General features: G+C 43.8%; 4 protein-coding genes across 4 annotated transcripts; 2 read left to right on the top strand and 2 right to left on the bottom strand.

Moving 5' to 3' along the window:
- Nucleotides 1–464: 464 nt before the first annotated feature.
- On the bottom strand, nucleotides 465–12,836 carry LOC116772206 (uncharacterized). The gene is given in 22 exon segments (XM_061528271.1): nucleotides 465–1,769; nucleotides 2,447–2,797; nucleotides 2,870–3,011; nucleotides 3,088–3,278; nucleotides 3,356–3,584; nucleotides 3,705–3,813; nucleotides 4,592–4,751; nucleotides 4,840–5,032; nucleotides 5,123–5,226; nucleotides 5,711–5,909; nucleotides 7,965–8,086; nucleotides 8,088–8,201; nucleotides 8,417–8,561; nucleotides 8,874–9,058; nucleotides 9,267–9,495; nucleotides 9,688–9,823; nucleotides 10,137–10,404; nucleotides 10,519–10,652; nucleotides 10,972–11,146; nucleotides 11,558–11,795; nucleotides 12,067–12,474; nucleotides 12,630–12,836. Coding segments are annotated over 22 exon segments (4,365 nt in total). The 5' UTR covers nucleotides 12,632–12,836; the 3' UTR covers nucleotides 465–1,238.
- On the top strand, nucleotides 6,572–7,629 carry LOC116772209 (NADH dehydrogenase [ubiquinone] iron-sulfur protein 3, mitochondrial). Its single transcript, XM_032664316.2, has one exon. The coding sequence runs from the start codon at nucleotides 6,674–6,676 to the stop codon at nucleotides 7,472–7,474; it is 801 nt and encodes a 266-aa protein (XP_032520207.2). The 5' UTR covers nucleotides 6,572–6,673; the 3' UTR covers nucleotides 7,475–7,629.
- A 461-nt stretch (nucleotides 12,837–13,297) lies between the features above and the next one.
- Nucleotides 13,298–18,187, top strand: LOC116771631 (inhibitor of nuclear factor kappa-B kinase subunit epsilon). The gene is made up of 7 exons (XM_061528276.1): nucleotides 13,298–14,251; nucleotides 14,319–14,546; nucleotides 15,202–15,337; nucleotides 15,409–15,560; nucleotides 15,628–16,067; nucleotides 16,142–16,469; nucleotides 16,552–18,187. The coding sequence occupies exons 1-7, from the start codon at nucleotides 13,505–13,507 to the stop codon at nucleotides 16,792–16,794; spliced, it is 2,274 nt and encodes a 757-aa protein (XP_061384260.1). The 5' UTR covers nucleotides 13,298–13,504; the 3' UTR covers nucleotides 16,795–18,187.
- Nucleotides 17,592–23,093, bottom strand: LOC116771630 (protein VAC14 homolog). Its single transcript, XM_032663515.2, has 13 exons — nucleotides 22,893–23,093; nucleotides 22,663–22,813; nucleotides 22,316–22,546; nucleotides 21,603–21,820; nucleotides 21,278–21,398; nucleotides 20,893–21,022; nucleotides 20,495–20,823; nucleotides 20,239–20,410; nucleotides 20,042–20,147; nucleotides 19,740–19,914; nucleotides 19,539–19,657; nucleotides 19,240–19,319; nucleotides 17,592–19,122 (listed from the first exon to the last, which is right to left on the bottom strand). Exons 1-13 carry the CDS (start codon nucleotides 22,991–22,993, stop codon nucleotides 18,812–18,814), a joined length of 2,244 nt encoding a protein of 747 aa, XP_032519406.2. The 5' UTR covers nucleotides 22,994–23,093; the 3' UTR covers nucleotides 17,592–18,811.
- Nucleotides 23,094–23,282: the final 189 nt, after the last annotated feature.

The following is a 23,282-nucleotide window of genomic DNA, read 5'->3' as shown; positions in this document are numbered from 1 at the left end:
ATACATAACTACTTGAACACTAATTTATTAATATATTAGCAATAAAATTTCATACAAGATTTTTTTATGTACAGAATAAAATAAAATCAAAGTAAAAAGACGGAGCAAGCAAGTTTGTGTCACATCATAAGCATTTATGTAATATTAGAGTTACACAATTGTCGAGAAATCTTATTTTTAATCTTTAATTAATGAACGAAAAAAAATTAATCATAATGTGAATTCTCCGATTGGGATCCGAATTATTTGATCCGATTTAAAGTCAGTAAGAGCCAAGTTTGTGTGTTTGCCTAGAAGCTTACCGAATCCCTTTCACTTTCCCCTTCTCTTCGGCCCGTTGTAATGCGACGTGCGTTAGATGGGTGAATAGTTTTGGTTACGTAATAAGGTTTCACATTAGAAATTTGTTTCAACAATGTATAGTTATTATAAATATCTTAAGTATTTCTAAAAGTAAAAGAGGATTCAATATAAACACATTTTGTTGGTAGATTTATTGATAAACGAACAAAAAAAAGTAACAACAGCTGATTGAACTTTTGTCTTAACAAATATTCTCCTAAAATGATCCAAAACTTATATCTATTTCGATAAAGCACATTCCGGGCCAGATTTGGAAAAGGCACCACAAAACCCGTCACTGCCCAGAAACCGTCCGCAAGATTTGTAGTGTTATTACAAAAATACATGAATACTATTTTTATAACAGAAATAGAAAATTTATAATTATTTACCTCTAAATCACTTTTCGTCACTTTTTCTTACATAAATATTTATGTCATATAAATACCTGAGTGTGCATGCACGCATCTTATCAAAATTACCGACATACATATATTTATATGAACAGGAAATCACAGCACTTCCGTTGTTGTTACAACAAATTTTTAAACAAATATTATGGGGTACTTCTTTGCTTCATCACTCCATACAACATTTTATTGACTTTACGAACTAAAAAAAAAACTTTATGATAATCGGACACTTATTCAGTAGAACTGTAAAAGGTTCAATGGCCGAGGTATTTTCGGTCAAAATTTTTTATGAGCTATAAAGTGTAAGGTTCGGTCTGTAGCGGCTGATGGATCATCCGTGGAACAGTAATGAATTGAATCACACATTCGTAGACATTACCCCGAGCCTCGCCCGCAACGGGAAAGCTACCCGACGCGACCGCGGGCGTCACTAGCGTTATAAAAGCTCCGTAGATGTGGCCTCTATATCATTGGCATTCTGCCCTAGTCAGTCTCGAAGCCCGGGGGCGGCCGCGGCCGGCTCGGGCACATCAGGGAACGCGACTCCATCGCCTCAGGGTTCGCTGGAGACGACGCGGGGAACAGCGCGCGGGACATCGCCTCCAACATGAACCGGTGAGCCGCGCCGGGGTCCACACGGCTCAGGACACAGAACGCCTCGCACTCCGCCGCTGACAGCGACACGCCGCGGCCAGGGGAGGGGTGAGGGGGGCGGTGGGATGTAGGGGAGAGACACGCGCCAGAGGAGGAGGGAGATGGATTGAGATGTTCGTTGTGAGGAGAGTCCGAGGACGAGGAAGAGGAAGAGGCGAGAGAGTCTCCAGGGAGGAGCGGCGGGGGTTCATAGGTGGTGGCGGGACGGTCCGGGGGCAGGCCGGGCGGCACGTGGCGGCGGTAGTCGTGCACGAAGTCTAGCGCGATGCCGTCCCGCAGGTAGGCGTGCACCTCCGCGAAGCTGGGCGTGTCGCCGGCCTCCAGAGCCTCGAACCGCGGGTACAGGTAGCACTCCGACGTCTGCGAACCACCCGCCTGAGTTAGTGCCTGACCGACGACTGCGGCCGACCGACCGCGGGGAGGGGCGCGCACCGGCCGTCGGGGACCATGGTGTCGGACCTCTATCTTTTAGCAGAGAAAACATATCCGCAATACCTCGGCCATGACTTTTAACATCGTTTGATATTATACTGACATGAGGAGCGACGCGGTCGGTTCTATCGCATAGTAAAATACACATTATCTTTATAAACGTTCGTCAAAGTGTTACCCTCCGGTAACTAGCTACACAGACGGGCGAGAGCGAGGCGACGCTGCAACACACTTGTAGCGGTGCTCCCGGCGCTCTCTGCCACAGCGGAGGCGGCCGCGGGGGTGAGGGCCCTCAGGCGGCGCATCAACACACGGCTGGTGACGCCTACACCGTGCGCCGCGTCAGAGACGGACACATTCAGAGTCCCCAGTCGCTCCGTGGTGTAGGACGAGGCCCCGCTCCCTTCACTCCCACTGTCCCGGTCCCCGGCCGACCAGGACGCCAAGGAGCGCGGCGCACGGCCCACCGTCTGCGAAGCCGACTGAGACACCTCGCTCTCGTCGCTGGAGCGAGACTCCTCGCCGAAGCGAAGTATGTCGAGCAGCAGCGGCCGCGCGCCGACCGACTCGGCGTCGTCTTCGGAGAGCGAAGGCGGAGTACTCACAGTGTGACCGGCGACGGCGAGGGGGGCCGGGCGAGGGTCGGCGTGTCCGGACCGCACCAGCTCGGCCGCCAGGCAGCGGTCTTCGGCGGTGGAGGTGTCGATGAGCAGCACCTCGAGCGCGCGCTCGCGGCCGTGCGTCGCCACCACGTTGGCGACGAGCCGGCGGTCGCGCACGAGGCGCAGGAAGCGGTGCGAGGAGGCGTGCGGCCAGCGGCGGCCGGCGGCGGGCGGCGCCACCCCGCCCAGCCGCGCCCGCACCGCCTGCGCCTCCAGCGCCGCGTAGCGCCGCAGCAGCACCCGCAAGCTGCTCGTCGCCACGCGCTCCACCGTGCCGTAGTCAACATGCCGCACCTGAGAATGACACGTTTCCCGTGAATGTTCTCGTCCGCACCTCTTAATGAAGCCGGTGTGTTCCGCCGTCACCTTGACCGTGTCGTGGTCGAGGATCCGCACTATGATGGAGCGGTGCCAGTCTCCGTCGTACAGACTGGCGCAGTAGTGTCCCTCGCGGACGGCGCCGAGGGCCAGGCTACGGTCCCGTCCCTCACCGGCGCCGTAGTACTGGCTGTGAAAGAGAGCAGCGTTAGGTCGGGATCGTGCGCTAGCCGGCCGGCGCGCGGTGAGCTGGTCGTCACACTGACTTCATGTCGTCCATGATCTCCTCCATGGCTATGTTGTAGTCCTCGCCGAGCCGCAGCAGCCAGAAGTGTGAGGGCGAGTACACCTCGGCCACGGCCACCTCCAGCATGTCCCCGGGCTTGACGTCCGCCAGCGACACGCTCGGGATGCTCTCCAGGAAGTGCATGCAGTCGGGGGGGAACACGTCCGGCTCCTGTGGACTCATTTAAACCGTGAGCTCCGAGTGGTAGTTCGGTTACGAGTGTGTGTCGACTCATGCTCCTAACTCACGAAGTCTATCCCGGGCAGAGCGTCCTCGGGCTGGGCGGGCGTGGAGGGCGCGGGCGGTGGTCGTGGCGGGGCGGGCGCGGCCGGGGGCGGAGGCCGAGCGGCGTCACTGAGCAACCAGTCGTCCGTGAGAGTGCGCCGCGACACCTGCAGGCCGTCCACCGCACACGCCGCGCTCAGTACGGAGGTGTACCCTACGCGGGTGAAGTTCAACTCGCGACTGTAGCGCGCCCTTCATATAGTAACATGTCAGACATTCATTAATACAGCAAGATAAATGACAAACTTCCTCTTCTAAACCAAACCCTTTAATAAAGACATCCTGTTATATTACTTCTGTTAACATCCTGACCTGTAAAGCCTCATGAGGTCGGTGCAGCTCACTCCATGAGGACTCTGTACCACAATGTCCTTAATTTCTTTATGAAGTTGTTCTCTTTGAGCTCTCTTACTATTTGTACCTAAAATATAATTTCTTTGTAAGCAATAATCAACTCATTTATAAACTAGACTGAATGCCGTTTTCATGTTTGTTATCTGCTAATGCAATCAACAAATAGAGCAAGATCCCAGGGCTGCCAGACGTCACCTATTTTCTGACGGATGAAATGTGGATGTTAGTGTGTACTATGATCGTATGCCTACCTGCTAGCTTGGTCAAACGGCCAATTTTGAGGTATCAAGTGAACAATGTACATCAAAACATTACTTACTTCAAGTAAATTCTCACGGCTGATTTTCATATATGTTTTAAAATGTATAGTTAAAAATAAGTTGTCAATACTCCCAGACACTGACCGTCAGCCATATTGTCAGACAGACGCTTTAAAGTTGTCAAAATATCTATATAGTTAACTTCACGTAAATTCTGATGCTCCATTTTTATTGATGTTCATCCGACAACTATTTTAAAACCTTTGCCAAGAAGGCAAACCGATCCAAGTACCTTGATCACCTCATACCTCAAAATTGGCCGTTTGACCAAGCTAGCAGGTAGGCATACGATCATAGTACACACTAATGCTACTCAATCGTCCACATTTCATCCGTCAGAAAATAGGTGACGTCTGGCAGCCCTGGGATCTTCGACTAAAAGTACAAGGTACTTCACAAGACATGGGGGGAGACTCCAACTCATACTGAGGCTAGCTTGACTTGTGTCACCAGACACAATTACTTAGCAACATGTGGACAACATCCTAATTTGGTGCGGCCAGTCATTAATAATTAGCAGCTCACTTGATGAAGTGAGTCTTCCTGAGTCACTATCTTTGTCAAAGTCTTTATCACTGTTTGAAAGCTGACAATCAAATAGAGGTGTTCTCTTCTTAAGGAAATTTTGAAGTGCCGTCTGTGAACATGGTTCGTTCGCTTTTACTTCAGGGTTATTAATATTTTTCTGGAAAAAAATACAAAGACAACAGCATATTTATAATTATTTAATATGAATTACTAAAGTATCAACCCTGAGGATAACGCAGCTGTACCTCTATGTCCCTCAAATGGTGTTTATTGAGTGTCGGAACTTCTTTTGTAATTTGTTGATTTATTTTCATGTCATTCTTTAACGGAGGTGTCTTTTGATTTCTTGCCGTTTGCTGTGTATTGACAGTTTGAACAATTAGGTTAGATTCACTTGGCTTATGTACACTTTCTTGCACGCTCCTTCTTTTACCTTTTCTGTGAAAAGCATCACTTTTAGTTCACGCCTCTGACTGTATCATCAGAATTAACATATCATTTATAGTAACAATTATATTTGTGACTTACGATTTCACATTGTTAATTTTCTGTTTTTGTACAAACTTATCTATGTGTTTTAAACTATCAGGAACAATCAATGTCAACACGGGATTCCCTACTGGACCCGTGAACTAAACAAAAACATTAATAGCTATATTACATGTGGATATTTAACTTATTCATTATGAGATGTATCATATAGGTATAGTTAGCTATAATATTTCTTTTAATTTTCATCAGTAATGTACATCTAATAAAGAGTATCTTAATTAAATAAATTATTTCTCCTGTATTTTACATACATAATACATAATAAAAACATATTCAGATTAAACTCACATTTAAAATTATAATACAATTCAATTTAAGCCTAATATTTTTGTTGTAGAACTTTCTCATTCAGTATTGTTATTTCTCCTTTAGTTTATCTCTAACTAACAACAAATATGCAAGTTAAACTCAAAAACACAGCTTTACATACTTAAATATGTAATGTGGTATCTCATCTGCTACTATTGTGATAGCACAAAATATTAACTATATGTTTTAAGTATACAACGGCATATAAAAAATATTACAGGTTAATAGAGTAATATCTGTGTGATGAATACTTACTAAAAAACAATCACTGAAATATTCCTTAAGAAAGCCTACGGGTTCTTTGTAACCAAATTTGGCTAAGGGCAGTTGATTCCCGACCATCATTCTATAGTCCCGCAATAAAGTACGAACATCGACCTCCGTGGCGCTCGACACCACCAGAGACCTCAACACGGACTTTAACTGCTTTAACTCCTCATCCATTTTGCAGATACTATCATTAAAGATGAGATAAAGATATAATAGAAATAGAGGTAATTTATGGAAATAGAATGTTAAACACAACATGCTGTGGTGGTTTCACCACTTACTTACTATGGGATTTTTTACTCTTTCAATAAAATAATGTATTACACGTATGCGTTATATATTACAGTCTTGAGTTTCATTCAAAGATATTTACTTCCATCATACACGGTCACTGTTGTGATTTGTTAATAGCTTTTACTTACATTTTTAACACAATGCTTTCTTATCTTTAAAACAAAGTATAAATACCACATGTCTTAGAAAATAAAACCTGATAATAAAGATTTAAAAACGAAAAAGTGGTAATAACTAATAAAAAATATTAAACAAGAACTTATTGTACTTCCAATTTCAAAATAACTAGTAACCAATAATGAATACAGAATAACTGCTACAGAGTACTAACAAATGATAATAATTCAAATCTATTTATATTATATATTGTATAGACAACGCAAGGCATGTATGTTTTAGCTAAAAATCGCTCAATAAGTTCTTCAGTTATGAATTCATAAAATTAAAAGTTTTAAGTATAGTATAACTGAAATATTGATAAACACTACTAAAAACTGAATTTGCTTTAAAGAATATACATATTCTGTGCTGTATTGAATTGTCATACAGCATTGTCAGTCAAAAGTGACATATTTTAATTTTTCATATGAAGACGAAACTTTCGAAACGCATTAAAATTACGTAAGGGTAAACACTTAAAAATCCCTTCATACAATGTCTTTCTTTCTAAAACGCACCATTGGTGCAGGACGTAATCTAAGTCGGGCAATTTTGAATAATAACCAATACCCTGGTCTTCAACTTGTAGCAACAAAAACTGACCAAGTTCAACCTCAAGTCGAAACGCGACCGACTGTTGCCAAATTTGATCCGTTGCAAAAAGCTCACCTAGTAGATTTTGGCAAATATGTAGCTGAATGCCTGCCTAAATTCGTGCAGAAAGTTCAAATTACAGCAGGTAACGAACTTGAAGTTCTAGTGCCGACAGATGGTGTCATCCCTGTGCTTCAATTCCTTAAGGATCATCACAATGCACAGTTCGCAAATCTCGTGGATATTGGTGGCATGGATGTGCCTAGCCGACCCTACAGGTTCGAAATTATCTACAACCTACTGTCACTACGCTACAATGCTCGAATTCGTGTGAAAACCTACACTGATGAACTGACACCAATCGATTCAGCTTGCGAAGTGTTCAAAGCTGCCAACTGGTATGAAAGAGAGATTTGGGACATGTACGGTGTCTTCTTCGCTAACCACCCAGACTTGAGAAGAATTTTAACTGACTACGGTTTTGAGGGTCACCCGTTCAGAAAGGACTTCCCCCTCAGTGGATATGTAGAATTGCGTTATGATGATGAACAGAAAAGGGTTGTGGTTGAACCATTGGAACTGGCCCAGGAGTTTAGGCGCTTCGAGTTAAGTGCACCCTGGGAGCAGTTCCCAAACTTCAGAGGAAATCCTGTGTCTGAGGATGTCGTAGATAAAACTGATGACCAACCCAAGAAAGAATAGACAACATAAACGATCAATATATTAGTGAAGGCTATTAAACTGTTGTAGTTGATTCTGGTTTTTATTGCAGTTACAAAAATGTAAACTACAGATGAAAAATTATGTCATCATTAGTACGCCCTTAGAAGATGAAATAATAAAACTATTAATTAAAATATTGTATATTTAATTAAAACCAGTTGTTGATCATACATTTTCTTAACATATTTATTAAAATTAATTTGGGCTCAATATTTTCTTTTTTTTTAATTCAAAAATATTTATTTTCCTAGTCGTCAACATGTAGTTCCCAATTGAATTAACTAAATAGATCTTATTACTGTTTGTTTTTGTATTAACACATTTAAACCTAAAATAGTTTAAACATACATATATATTTGGGGTGGTGGCTACAAGATGACATCAAATAATACAAGGAACAAACAAGGATCACTTCATATAATTTGTAATGAGTAATTGAAACATGATTCACATAAATCAGTTATTTACTCAACCAGATGTGAAACACAAAGATATCACGATGTATGTATGTGTGTTGTCAACGCCTGTATCTGTATCTCTTGAAGTGGAACCACAACTGGAAGATGTTGTTGTGGAAGTGACAGCGGAAGCCTCTCTTGTAGGAGTACTCCCACTCGCGGTTCACTATCTTGAAGGCGATGTCTTCATAGGGTGGGCCCGCATGGAAACGAAGCACAGCAAACTCAGGGTTGTCAGCACACGGCTTCTGCAATTTGTTTACAAGCATATACCAGGTCACTAACTTCAGATAGCCTTGATGATTGCCGTACATGTTTACACATCTAATATATGAAATATGATGAATATAGTTCCACTTTAATATAATGGGAAAGCTTTGAAAACATATCTTATAATACCATGGCTCAGTTTACTAAGTATTATTATTATTTATATGTAGCTTTAATATATATATATACTGACAAGTGAGAACTCAGGGGTGGCGCTCTTGTCGATGAGGTCCGGGTAGAAGATGTTGAACTTGTATCCTTGAACGATCTTCGGCGGAGGGTTGTCCATGTCGTAATGAGTCTGGTTGTATTTGTTCCACTCGAAGCCGGTGTGGACTCTGCAATGAACGATGTGACCGGGACGTATTTAACTGACTTTACATTGACATTACACGCGATTTTATATCGATAGTTGTCAAACTTGGTTTAATTTTTGTGGAATAGGTATTTTTATTATGTATATTAATAAAAATTTTAATAATTTAAGCTTACTAATTTTAGTCCTTGTAACTTAAACTATCCGTTCTTAAAGTTCCATCGATATCGGTCCAGCAGTACAAGAGATTAGCCATAACGTTGTTAAAGTACCATGTACTCCATTTAGACCTGAATGCAGGAAGAGGTTACATTACGAGCAGTCGGTTGCGTACCTGTTGAAGTATCTTGGTTTCCTGGGTCTGTACTTGTCCGCCCACAGGCAAGGCTGGTCGGGCAGCACGTGCTCCACACTGAACTGGGCGGCACCGCCCTCACTACCTCCCTCCATGGAGCGCCTCGCGGCCGCCTCCAGAGCGCCCGTGCTGGTGCCCGGCACTGCATCAGCTGCCTCCGGAAGCTGGAGACGGACAATGATCATGAAAACGATGCCAAGCTATGATCTGAACTTAAATTCAAATACAAAATACTCAATGAAAGCTTCATCAATATATGCACACTGAACTCGACCTCCGCAGTATAGCGGTAAATAAATTTGTGGGATAAACTAATCTATTTTCCTTCATCCGTGTCTAAACGTCGCTGCCTCTGTTCAATATGTAGTTTACCTTAGCAAGCGTGGCCTTGTGCTGGTCGGCGGCGGCGGCGGCATGCAGCCTGGCTCGGAGGAAGGCCAGGCGCTGGCGGTCCTCGTGGGGCTCCAGCAGCAGCGTGGCGGGCTCCAGCGAGGCAGGCGCCAGGTACCGCGGGGAGTAACTCCCGCACCACGATTCGCCCTCCGCCTCCGCCTCCTCCGCCTCGCTCTCCGACCGAGGCGACTTCTGCTCCGGACCAGCGCTATATGAAACGAACATGTCTTCATCAAGATGTATTTCAGATTTGCAGATGAAAAGTTATGAAATCCCTGGGCCGGTTCATTTTACAAGAATGATGAGAAATATGCAAAAATCTACTTTCTGTTTATACATAAACCAACAGTCCTCGAGCGGATATCTCCACAAGAAGTCAGTGTGTGTGTGCCAGCCTCACCCCTCTGCGTGTGTGTGTTTGTCCTCGTGTTCCGCGTGCTCGTCCGCGGCGACTCCTTGTTCTCTCTTCAGCAGCTGCAGCTTGCGGCGGAGGTTGTTCTGGTGCCGGTCTCGGAGACGAGCTCGTGCCATGTGAGCTACACAGATGCACACAATTAATTACGACAATTTTTTTATTTTAATTATTTCAAGGTACTCAACGACTTGACAGACTTATCCTTAGGAATGTCTGCTAGAAACCACTACCTCCTCTAGGAGTAATACTTCAACATAAAAAAACTTCTTTTAAAATTAATCCTTTAAAGGGATCGTTATATTTGTTTTAATATTTCTTCACTTTTTGATTACATATTTACAAAATACGCTTCGGTACAAAACGGTAGTCAAAAAAGGGCAAAAAATATAAAGTATTCCTACGACTGAGACTAATGAATCTACAATATGATATACCTTTGAGCTGGCTGAGCAGACTCTCCCAGTAGTGCACGTCGATGCCGGCTGTCCTGGCGGCCATCTTGTGTTCGATGGCGTCCTGCAACTGAAGCAGGGCGGCCGTGCTCTTCCCGCGGAACACGCCGGCCACGTCTTCGGCCACGGCGGCGTGCACCCCGTCCCGGCCCGGAGCCAGGCGCCGCAGCTTCGCCAGCTCCGACGACACGATAGTCTGCACGTCCTCCCAGTACGACTGGTTCACGTCCTGCTCCAGCTCCTTGTACACCTGGAGGTACCAGACTTTTAAAACACCTGAATCACGACCGGTTCGTATTCGACGTATACAAGAAGATACCATAGCACATACAAAATCATAATCTTCTGAGCAAAATGTGAGTACCTTGATATCCTCCAGTAAGTCCTCCAGGTCCTGTGCGTGCAGGCCGTTCAGGTACGTGTACGGCTCGTGCATTTCGAGCGCATCGACACACTGCTCGGAACTCACGTACCACGCGAGGAGGTCTATCGGCTTAGCTGTGACAGGAAATAGTAATCATTTTTATACGTAATAATGGATCCATGCAATAAGAAGAATGTTAGACATGAATGTGGCGGGACATGTGGGGCGGGGAAGACATAGGAAAAGTTGGATGGATCGCGTCACGGACGACATGAGTAAGAAAGGGGTGACCGTTGAGATGACGGCTGATAGGCGAGAATAGAAGACAAGGAAATGATGTGCCGACCCCACATCCAGTGGGTCCAGGGCAGGGAAAAGAAAGAGAGATTATACATATCTATATATGTATAATGCCTTTAGGTAATACAATAACATTTTCAGTATAAATCCTACCTCTGCCGTCTCGTATCCGTATCTGCGAGCGCAGCCGGGCCTGCTGCAGATGGAATTCGTCTTCGTGTCGAGCCCAGCTGCTGAACTGCGCGGCCTCCCGTGCCCGGGCCGCCGCCGCCGCCTCGGCCTCGCGGGCCGCACGCTCAGCCTCGCGCTCCAGTCGACGCTGCTTCACCTGAGACACACACATGAATAGTTTTAGTGCCATACTTCGTGATTAGAGTTAAGAGATAAAAGAATAAGGGTCTAAAGTAATTAGTTAATATTTATTCTGTCACAAGAGTTCATACAAAAGACAACTGCTTTGCCCTGGCCCCGGCGGTACTACATGTTGATGAAAGTCACTACTCATATCAAATTCTATTGACAAAGCATTTTGTAAAGTTTCATTAAGGTAGTAATTCATTTTATTATGAAAGATCATCTCATCCATACATCCTTACAGTTGTCACAAGCACAATAAAAAAAGGGGGATTTCAAAATAGGAAATGATCTTATATTTGTCTGTCTGAAGTGCTAGCTCTTTTCGTTCCACAACAGTAAAGTACTTGTAAATCAATTCTGATTCCTCAAACTTATAACTAACCTTCTCCAATTCAATTTTATTTTCTAATTGTTTCTGCCTGTTCAATGCCTCCAGTTCGTTGTGAGAGACATTCTTAACGCCTTCCTTAGCCAGTTTCTTTGTCCATACAAATGTATCAGTGAGAGCAGAGTCTCCGAAGGGGTTATCTTGATCGGTGTAACACTGATACTCGTTGTCCCACCCCATACGCTCACGTCTCTTCCTTTCCTTTTCTTGCTTTTCTTTTAGACGTCGAGCTCTGTTGATGATACAAGGTTTTATGTTCTATACTTACAGAGAACACACAGTTGATCACTATAGTACATATAAAATATATAACTATCATATGCTTAAATTTCGTTTGTATTTAAGTACTACTAGTCCTGACAAAATTATCTAATATTTTTAATTAATTAAACATATTGCCAATAGTTATAATTGTCACAATTTTTATAAAAGCTTCAAACCTATGCCACATTAAAAGTCATCAGTTAAGGAAGAGTTTTTATTTTGGTTCATTTAAAAAATACCTTTTCTCCTCGGGTGTTTCATTTACTTTTATCATTTCTTTCTGCTTTCTTTTTTCTTCTTTCAGCCTCAACCTCTCTGCTTCAAGTCTCTGTAGTAGTTTTAACTCTTCCTCGTCACTGTCGCTACTGCTACTACTGCTGCTGCTGCTGCTACTTGATGAATTACGTGATTTTTTCTTCTTTTTACTTTTCTTCTTCTTTGATTCTTTCTTTCTTTCACTACTAGAAGACGTGTGTTTTTTTTGTGGTGACTTACGTCTATCTTTGCTGGCGGACTTCCGTTTTCTGTTAGGTGATCTTGACCTTTTTTCAGAGATTTTGTCTTCACTTCGTCCTCCACAATCTCGATGATGCTCAACTGAACGACCGCGAGAGATATCTCTGTGTTTACTTATATGTCGTGACGACCTGTAATAGTAACATTATTATTGTAACTTACTCTAGACATATATATTATATAGCATATAAAACAGTATGTCTCAAAACTTTAAAGATATGAAAACTTATTAATTACTTTTGGTAACCGCGTTATAGAACATGCCAAATAGCATACTTATACTTACATTGTTGCAGACAATTTACAATTTTAACACTTATGTTTGTTTTAAATAAGCATCACATTACTTAGCACATATGTAGTTTCATTAATTGGCACGCTATAACGCTAGTTACAATTTGCAAACTCCATTTTCCATATTCTAAACATCGACCACTGTATTGCGTTATGCGTATTGACAATTGACACTGTCATTTACTATCATACACCAGTTAAATTTGTCTATCTTTAATTTTGACACTTTGTGATATCTCACAGATATATTCAAAGACGTTAAAAGAAAAATAAATATATCAATAAGTACTTATGAAATATGTTATTAAAAAAAAACCTGTCTAAAACTTAAAAATGGAGTTTTCAATGTACTCATATGTCTCTACCCTGAAATCGTCTCTAATTCTATTCTTTGAGTTTGTAGCGTTTCCTGATAGATTTCATCAATGTCATATTAGGTGAATATTATTATTCATATTATTATTCACCTGATATGACATTGGTGAAATGAGTTAAACTGAGTTAAACAATCAGTTAAACAGTTCAAACTGAGCTATAAAGAGAGGGATGATCTTGGATGAATGAACTTTCATAATGCCAAGACTCTTTATCGCTTGTTAAATTAATCTCAATATCAAACAGTAGCAGGTCTCAACATGGCAACAATTTTAATCATTGCTGTCAGTGTCATCGACCAAATATCAATATTCAATAGACCAATAGTCAATACATATGTGTGAAATCTGTATTCAATAGCACCAGAAATGAAAGTGAATTATAAATGAAAAAGAAATTAGGAAATAACATTAGTGGACAAATATAGCAGACTGATTTAGGAACGTATTGTAGAGATACTGTTAAACTAAATTTATTCAGTAAGAATTTTCAATGTCTTACCTTAGAGGTTCAGAAAATTATGTTTGGTGTACCACCAGTGTTTTGGGGAAGGGTGCAACAGGGGCGGTGTATCAAGGAGTCAATAAGAACAACGGTGAACCGGTAGCTGTGAAAACTTTCAACCAAGTAAGCCATATGAGGCCCCATGAAGTACAAATGCGAGAGTTTGAAGTCTTAAAGAAAGTGAAACACGAAAATATTGTCAAGTTGCTGGCTATCGAAGAGGAACAAGAAAGTAGGGGTAAAGTAATAGTCATGGAGCTTTGCACGGGTGGGAGTCTCTTCAATATATTAGATGATCCAGAGAACACCTATGGTCTTCAGGAGGATGAGTTCTTGTTAGTGTTAGAGCATTTGACTGCAGGAATGAAGCACTTGCGAGATAATAATTTGGTACATAGAGATTTAAAGCCCGGTAACATCATGAAGTTCATCAATGAAGATGGAACAACAACCTACAAGCTGACAGACTTTGGAGCTGCCAGAGAATTACAAGAAGAGGAGCAGTTTGTGTCTCTGTATGGAACTGAGGAGTATCTGCATCCAGACATGTATGAGAGGGCAGTGTTGAGGAAGCCTGTGGGTAAGAGCTTCGGAGCTACAGTTGACCTGTGGTCCATCGGGGTCACCTTATACCATGTCGCCACTGGTCAGCTTCCATTCAGACCTTATGGAGGCCGAAGAAATAAGGAAACCATGTTCTATATTACTACCAAAAAGATCTCCGGAGTTATTTCTGTAAGTCTTGTTTTGTTTATATATATGAAAATCAACATAAGACATGTGTTTAATAAACAATTGTTAGGGTACCCAAACAACTGAAAATGGTCCGATAGAGTGGTCTCGAGAGCTGCCATCACATTGCCAGCTGAGCGTGGGTCTTCGGAAACTGGTTACACCATTACTAGCTGGACTACTGGAAATAGACCCTCCAAGGATATGGACATTTGATAGGTTCTTCTCGGAAGTTCAAACTGCTACCTCTACAAAGCCAGTCCATATATTCCATGTTAATAAAGCTGCCAGTATAAAGGTAATGTTATGATCATCAGAATTAAAATTTAAATTGAAATCAAAATTCTCGGCAAAGCCTCCATTCTACCTGACTAGTATAGAAAAAAAAAACATAAAAAAAAGGTTGATGAATGCAGGATTTACAAAAAAGCCCGATGCTATATTTTATTATTATTTAGAGAAAGGATTTTGTAACCGCTCAAAAGATTTCATTTGGATTTTGATTGGGGTTGACAAAGGACTTGGTGAGCGGAAATTACCATACAAAATTAAATTAAGCCATGAACACTAGCTACTACATATCTGTTAACAAAGAGGTCGGTCTCCAATAGATTTATCGTGAAACGCGGTGGATTTGTATAAAATAATTATATAAGAGAGCTTGGTATTGTGAAGTTCCTTTTGTTCCGCTCATTAGATGCAATTTCATTGAACGAGTTGCGCAAGGTCGTTTTCGCGCGGCCTACTTACGACCCGACCACGAACTAAACAAACTACCGTTCCGAGATATTAATGTCTTTGTGCTAAAAATAATTTATATTTAACATGGTTTATCCATCCATATGTTTTGTTTTAATTACTGTATTTGTCGCAGTTTACAGTAACTGAGGTACAAATCTCTCATGGCATAAAAAACTTGTTTATTCATATAATTTGATTCGTGTACATTCCAGGTATTTCTGAAGCCGGAAGAAAAATATGAACATTTACAGAATTACATCTGCGAACAGACGAGCGTGGTCGCGGAGTCGCAGATACTACTCTACAAGGACATGTTGTTACTGAGCGAGATAGACGAGAACACGTCGGGTAAACCGGGTTGTTATACCGCAAGGAATTACATTGAGAGCGAGCGCTATTGATAGTGTTGCATTCCCCAGGGAAGAACTACCCGGACACGACGGCGGAGGTCCCTCTGATGTTGTTCAACAAGAATAACAATAACGTCAGCATGGCGCCGGAGCCCGAGATACCAAAGTTCCCTCCCTTCCCTAACAAACTGGTCGTCGAGACAGACGCCTCCCTCGCCAAGGTGAGTTCCGCCGTGTATGAGGCATCGATGTGTATATCTGTGTCTATGTTCGTGTGTGTGTGTGCAGACGGCGTGTAGCGTGGGTCACGTCATCAAGCGTCGGGTAGAAGCTTTGTGCGCGGCTTCCCAGCTGTGCGGCGCGTGCGTGAGTCGGTGGGGCGCGCTGCTCGCCTCGAGACTGAGCGGCGTGGCGGCGCGCGCTCAGGCGTTGGCCGCACACGCTAGCTGCCTGCACGACGCCGCCCGCGCTCTGGACCTTGCGGCCGCCGCACACCGCCTGGCGCAGTCCGCGGCCGGCACTCCGCCCGCAGCTACCACGCAGGACTCCTGGGCCGCCTCGGCCGCTCTGGTCTCCAAGGAAGCTGAGGAACTGCGCTCGGCCGGCAACTCACTCCGGGCTCGCCACGTGCCGCCGGCCCTCCGCGCTCACTGGGACGACGCTTTGCTGCAGGCGCCCTGCCCTCACGATCTTCACCTACACCTTAAGGCGAAGACGCTCGTCGACCGGTACGCTCCCTCTCACCTTTCCTCTCGTAATATTTTCGTTCTACATTCTACCGTTGACCACGTCGCTTCCTCAGTCTGCGCGAGTCCTGGCAACACCTGGTGCGGGACCGCGCCACTCACACCTTGACGTACAATGACGAGCAGTTCCACTTATTGGAGCGCATCACGGTGGCGGAGACGGGTCGGCGCGCCAGGGCCTTGCTGCAGCGCGCGTCGCCGCTAGCCAGGACCAGGGCGGACGCCATCGCCGACTGGTATAAGGTGGCGCAGACCGTGTACCTCCAGACGCAAATACTAGATAAGGACGTCGCCGCCGTCGAGCTCAAGGTGCTGGCGCTGGCCGCCAGGCTGCAGGATGCCGAGCGACGGTCGAGAGCCGTCATGGCGGACGTCGGCGCTCAGGTAAACTATTCGTCAATAATGATTCAAAACAACCTTTCTATTCTTTGAGTCGAAGCTAAGTAATATGGTTACACGCTTTAAGCTGAACGCCATCAAGGCGGAGTCTCCTGTTGAAGCGGAAAAGGAGAAAGCCCCCCGGCGCAACTGCAACGGAGGTCGTCCCGCGCGCCCCGCGGCCGGCGACTCGTTGTCGGCGGGCGTGTCGGCGCGCGGGGTCGGCGTGCGAGCCCTGCTGTCGGCGCACGAGGAGGTGTCCACGCGCGTGGCGGCCAACTCTGCTCTCGTGGCGCGTCTGCTGCACCTCACCGCCGACGTGACTCCCTAGCGCCCTCCGCGGACGAGTGGACCAGCAGTGGACTCGTGCAATAATAAGTTCGGTGATTTAAAGTGTTTGGATGCTCGGTGCAGCGCGTGCGGCGCGGGTGATGGCGATGACGATGATCAGATGGTGGAAATTAAGATTGACAGTTCCGCGAACGATTACAGAACTGATTCGAAATGTTGGTGCAATAGAGAAGACTGCTGTATGTATACGGGGGGCGACTGTGACTACGGCCCGCAGAAGACACATCCTATTCTGAGTGATATTCCCGATAATAATTATACAAGCAGGTACACATATAACGACTCGGAGTGCACAACCACGGAGAGTAGTGACTCGGCGTCGGCGACCACTTCGGACGAGTCACTGAGCACATTGAACTCCGGCATCAAGACTGTTATATACGGATCCGTCAGCTCCAAGGACGCCTCCTCGCTACCCAAGGATATTGATGAAGATCTCAATGAAAACGAGTGTTCAAAAACGAAAGCAGCGTGTGTTGTGACGTAGCGACCGGTCCAGCAACACAAACAAACCAGTACTTTGAGAAAAACCGAAGAGTGTTTTGTTTGTGTGTGGACCTTCGTCTTGCACTTTAAAGGATCCCTTTACATATCAGTAGGATGCAAAGCGTGTCCACAACTAACTCTTGTAATCAAATCTAGTAAATAAACTAATCTTATATCAACGGAGCTCTAACGTGCGACTACAGATGTGAATCAGACGATATCATATTAGTTCATATGTCATATAACATTTGCTGTGAGATTCGTTTCATGAATATCAATGAAACAAGCTAATGGAATGTGTAAATAATTTAATTATTTATCATATAAAGTTTTTTACAAAATGATTATCTAATCTATGAAACATTAATTCCGCTACAGCCTGTATATGAATCAGCAGGAAGATTGTCTATATACAGCTTTATCTCATACATATACATATTATATTCCCCAGTTTATTTGCCAATCGGTCAAGTGTTTGAAGCACGTCTGTAGTCAAAAAAGATGCGGTTAGAGATATAAAATTATATAATGAATTATAGTACAATTGCTATGAAAGGGCAGAGAACAATGTGCCAACAACATGGTGCTGAGAGAGTGGTCAGGATTCACAAATAATATATATGTATATACCTATAACTCTGTGTTCACAAGCGACATTATTAGTACAGTTATTGTTGAGTTCACATTTTAACCAGATCAATGAGATCTCTGATATGAAAAATGTATTGAATTATAAAAATAGCGGAATATTGTTAAAAAATCACACGACTGACTCGACAACATACGACGATATAATCGGGTAACTTGTGTATTACTAGCAAAAATATTATAACCCCTGTATAATATTGAAGAGCAGGGGTCTGTTAATAAAACTATTTTTCATTTAATGTGCTGATTTTTTCCCCACGTGTCATCTCTTAATAATAATGAAGCGTGAGTAGTGGCCGCGTGCCTCTCATCGGCGTGTTGTATATAACGCATATTTAACGATTATAATCCTATCAGCTATATGTGCGCTAGACGCCTCCTGAGGCATGTGAGCGGTGGGGAGGCCAAGATGACACTTGTCCAACTAATTTAGCTTTAATCATCTGATAAAATTATTAGGACCGGCTTGTTCCAAGCGCATAAGTTATATATATCCTAAGACAGGTCCGACAATATCATAACAAATAATAAATTTTATTTACAAGGTACGCATTTTTTTTTGGGACGAAACCGAAGATAAGATTTGATCATAAACATTATATGAAAAAATATAATAGTAACTATATTTTACAAATTTTAAATGTGTATTTATTTCTGTATACTCTGAAAATTTCAAATATAACAATTTATCAATTAAGACAGATTGTAACTTGGTCACCCGGGGAATTGTTTGTTTACAAAAATACTTTGTGTTCGTCAAGCCAGTACACCGCTCACATACCCCACGAGATGACGGTCACTAGCGCGGGGACTACATGCGGTGATTAGTCATACGGCGTGGCACAGTCGCGTCACCGTCCCCGCTATGAGTACGTTCTATCAAAGAGCTTAGCGCGGCTGAGTCGTCTCTCCAGCGTACGGTAGTCACGGTGAGCTGCCTGCACGCGCTGAAAGGTCGCCAGCAACGCGTCGAAATCAAGTCCAGGGGGGGACTGGGGAGCTGGGGGTTCCGTTTGCTGGGGGCGAGCTGTGAGAGGGGGAGGGGGAGGGGCGCAGTGCAGGCGTCGGCGGAGAGAGTGAAACGCTTCACTCTGAGGCAACAACATCAGAAGACCGAAAAGAGCCGAACGGAGCGGGCGACTGCGCTCGTCGTCCAACAACTCCAGGCGGAGATCTGAAACACATCGGACACATCTTGTGAGGTCCTCTGGTCCTACCCGGGATCATATATCCAACGTCACCATAATTAGTCTAGTGTGACGTGCGTGTCTGTGCGTGTGTGTGTACTCACAGGCGAACACCGGCGACTCGATCAGCTGGACCAGTTTGTCCACTTCGGTGAGGAAGTCCACCGTTATCTCTAAGTCCCCACTGACCACTGTTCAGGAAATGTTTAAAAAAACCGTTACGTCTACTCTCGAGTGTCGACATAATAACAAACAGGAAGTCCCTGGCATACAAATGCTAATGTACGTTTGAGGAGCTATAGTTATCAGTCTTTAATATTTTGCGAACCAGGTTTAGTTAAAGTTTCTTTAACTTTCCCTGTAGTATTCGCATGTCGGCCATGATATAAATTATAAAGGATACAATGTAGATATGAGCGTGTTGCAGTGCTGGTAGTTGTGTGTGAGGAGACAGAGAGCCAGCAGCGCCACCGGGCTGTGGCTCCAGCACTCGTACAGCGTTTCGAACAGGGACACCGTCGCCTGGAACAGACACGCGTAGGAAGGGGAGCTCATATATTGCTAAGACTGGTTTAATACTGGTAGATGAAGTGACGAGTGATACCGGGTCGGAGAAGGCTCTCAGACTGCGGCGCAGGTGATGCAGCTCCGCGGCCGTCAGCAGCAGAGTGTCCAACACGTCCACGAGGCGCGCCGCGAATCGGAGCTCGCGCTCCCCGCGGAGAGACAGCGCTACGCCGCGGTACACAGCTTCCGCCCCCACCAGCACACACAGCTGTCTGGGACAAAGAACACGCCCCGTAACACACACACAGGCACAGACTGTACTCAACAATCGTCTATTTCATATTTTTGTACTATGCTGTGTGATGTAATGTACGAGTATATTAGCTGGCCGTACCCTACCTTATGATAAACGATCCCCTGTCCTCTAGGAGGTTCTCATCGGCTGCGAGCAGTCTCAACAGAGCTTTCAGGAATTTGTGATAGTACGGACTGGATTCAAGGTCACCTGAGACAGACAGAGATTAGTACATAACAGAACAATAAGCTTTGGCTGTCATAAATAACAGTTTTGACGCTATCCATCAGTGGGGTGGTACTTGTGGTAGTGGTGACGGGGTCGCTGCTCGTGGTGGTGGTGGCAGTAGTGGTGGCGGTGTGGCAGGAACATATCTCAGCGAGGACGGCTAGGGCGCGGCGCACCACGTCGTCCGCCGGGTCAGCCAAGCTGCCCACCACACTCAAGAACACACGTTCCGTCTGAAGAAACATCTACACACACGCACACACACACACACAATAAGTAACCTATTTGTAATTATATATTTAACATCGTGAATTCAAGAAGTCCGTCACCTCGTTTGGTAACTTGTTATATAGATGTAGGATCCAGTCGAGAGCGGCGACCTTGGTATGCAGGGAGCTGTGGTGTAACATCTGTGTCAAAACTCCCACCACCGCCTCCAAGTTGAGACAAGCCCTCGTGTCGTCACCCTCGGCTCGCTTCTCATGAGAGCCCTCTGTTTTTTCACTACCCTGAGTTCCCGCCTGCTCTGTGTCATCATTACTCTGTGCCTCCCCCTTCCCCTGTACCCTGTGCTGCACCACATCCACGGGCGAGTCGTCATCCGACACGACCAGCTTTATCAGCTGATGGTTCACAGCCGCCGCCGTTTCTCGGATTTCTGATCAGTTCGTAGTGAGGAGATGTGGAACTCTTTCTCTATATACAGTAAGTATTCAGCAAAGGATACTGGTCCTCATGTCGGAGTGGTCGGCGAGCGCCAGACAGGGCAGCGCGGCGGCCAGGGCGCCGGAGGCCGAGGGCAGCACTCGACGCCCGCACACGTTCACGAACTCCTTCAGCCATGTCAGCGCCGTCAGCTGAACACACGACAAACCTCGTGAACACCTATCATCGTCTTTCACTGACTTCATTCTAAAATTTGAGGTGTTAAACCCTCGCTATACATCAATATTATGTCTGATATAAAAAATTTACTCTGATTAAAAATGTGGAATATAATATATACAACACACACGTGTTTCAAATGAAAAGCAATAAATTTATATGAACTCGCAGCAAGAATAATATCAGCTAAAGTTGTCATGGTGTTTATATCGGTGAGCCCGTCCGACCTGCAGCAGTTCCTCGGTGGACTGGGCGTGTGTGATGAGGATGTTGATCATAGACTCGAAGTCCACCTCCGAGGGGTCCTTCTTGATGCTTCGGAGGAACTCGTTCAGTTGCACGTCGCACCTGACGACATATCACAATTATATAAGTCATGGGAATACTATAAATATATCGCTCTGACCGCTAATGTAAATGTGTGTAATTTTATCAAGACACGAGAATATCTGTCCAGAACACGAAGACTTTTTGCCAACAAAAAGAAGAACTACAGCATCTCGCACCTACCCTCTAGGCGTTACAAGATATATGTATGAATGCAGTACGCACATGCGACGTATTTCCGGGTTGGGGTCATCAAGAACGGTGAACAGTGGATCGAGCAGCAGCGGCAGGTGAGCCCGGAGTCCCAGGGCGGGCGAGGCGTCCAGCGCGCTCAGCCAGCCCACGCCGAAGACGCGCGCCGCCGCCGACCGTGCATACAGACGCTCCCGGACCAGCGGCACCACCAGCGACACGTCCACTGTACCACTCTCACTCACTATGTCCTGAACATAACACGCACATAATACACATAATCATCATTCACAATAACGGCCATCACACTTCATCACCAGGTATACCATAAACATAAACAGTACGGCCCTGCTGATATAACTCATTTGATTGTGAATATAATACACAAGTATATATTCTATATTTACTAAGAAGTAAAAGAATTGAAACCATAATGTTATTTGTCATTTTAGATAGTTAATTTTGTTTTTTTTTTGGATTCACAGTTACAAAAAAAGAACAAAATGGAATGAGGAATAATAATTGTATTAAATTATTATTTGTGTGTTATCTAATCAAAAGTCAAATGGGTGTGTGTGATTTCATGTGTGTGTCATAAATATGTGAGGTCTTTAAATTTAATTCCATGACATTTTTTTTTTAATACAAGTACAATAGCTAATAAACAGTATTTTGAAATGACTACAGGTTTTATAATGATAGTATAAGTTGAACAAGATCACTGTAAATCAATAGTTGGCACTAACTTTGACAAGTTTATCAAGCAGCTCCGCTCCCTGACGGACTTGTAGTTCTGGGTCAGCGGCCAGTCGAGCCAATGCATCAAATACTAATGGGAAATGTGTGAGTGAGGCACTGCGCACAATCTTCAATACATTGAACAATGCTTCTGTAGCAGAGTATCTCACCCTGGCTTCACTCTCGCCCAAACACGCTATGATTGGATGAATCAATTCTCCCATATAATCTACACTTCCCTGGAATTATAAAAAAAAAAAAATATTAATGAATTTTATTAAAAGTTTTAAGTTATAATAGTAACTTATTCTAATAATTTTCTCTTTTTTATTGCATGAAGTTTAATTAATCGAACCTTTCCCAAACCAACTGCAACAGACGAGAGTCCCATAAGAGCTCCATTTTTAACATTGGGATTGGTGGATGACATTAGATCCTGACCGAGCACACGAATCAAACGTTTTATTTGACTTGTATTATTCGCATCGTTAAAATCCTTCACCATTCTAAAAATTAAATAATATTTTTAAAGATAAATCGATAATTTTCGAATATTTATTGATAATAAAACGCAGTAACTCCTACTTTTCTATCTCAACGCCTGCAAATTTTCTTTTGTCATATAATTTATCACATAGTCCGCGGACACAAGCAGAGCTCAACGGTGCATAATCTCGATCCGTCATATTTGTATATATTATTGTATTTCATACAATTTATATTGAAAAAAGTTATAATTTTTCGAAAAATAATAACAAACTCGAGTACAGCTGTGAATACGTCAGTTTGACATTGACACCATAGAATAACTTTATTTTCTAAGCAGTGTACAGAAGAAGCGGTTTCTATAGAAAACAGAAACGCTATTCTACTTCTTTACATCAATTATTTTTTAATTATTATTTGTATAAATTTTACACATAATAATTAGGTTTTATTTTAATGTTTTTTAAATTATTTTTAGTTTTATTGGCA

Source organism: Danaus plexippus, assembly GCF_018135715.1.
Source record: "Danaus plexippus chromosome 16 unlocalized genomic scaffold, MEX_DaPlex mxdp_31, whole genome shotgun sequence".
Classification (NCBI taxonomy): domain Eukaryota; kingdom Metazoa; phylum Arthropoda; class Insecta; order Lepidoptera; family Nymphalidae; genus Danaus; species Danaus plexippus.
Note: the sequence above shows the minus strand (reverse complement) of the source record. Positions and strands in the feature narration are given on the sequence as shown.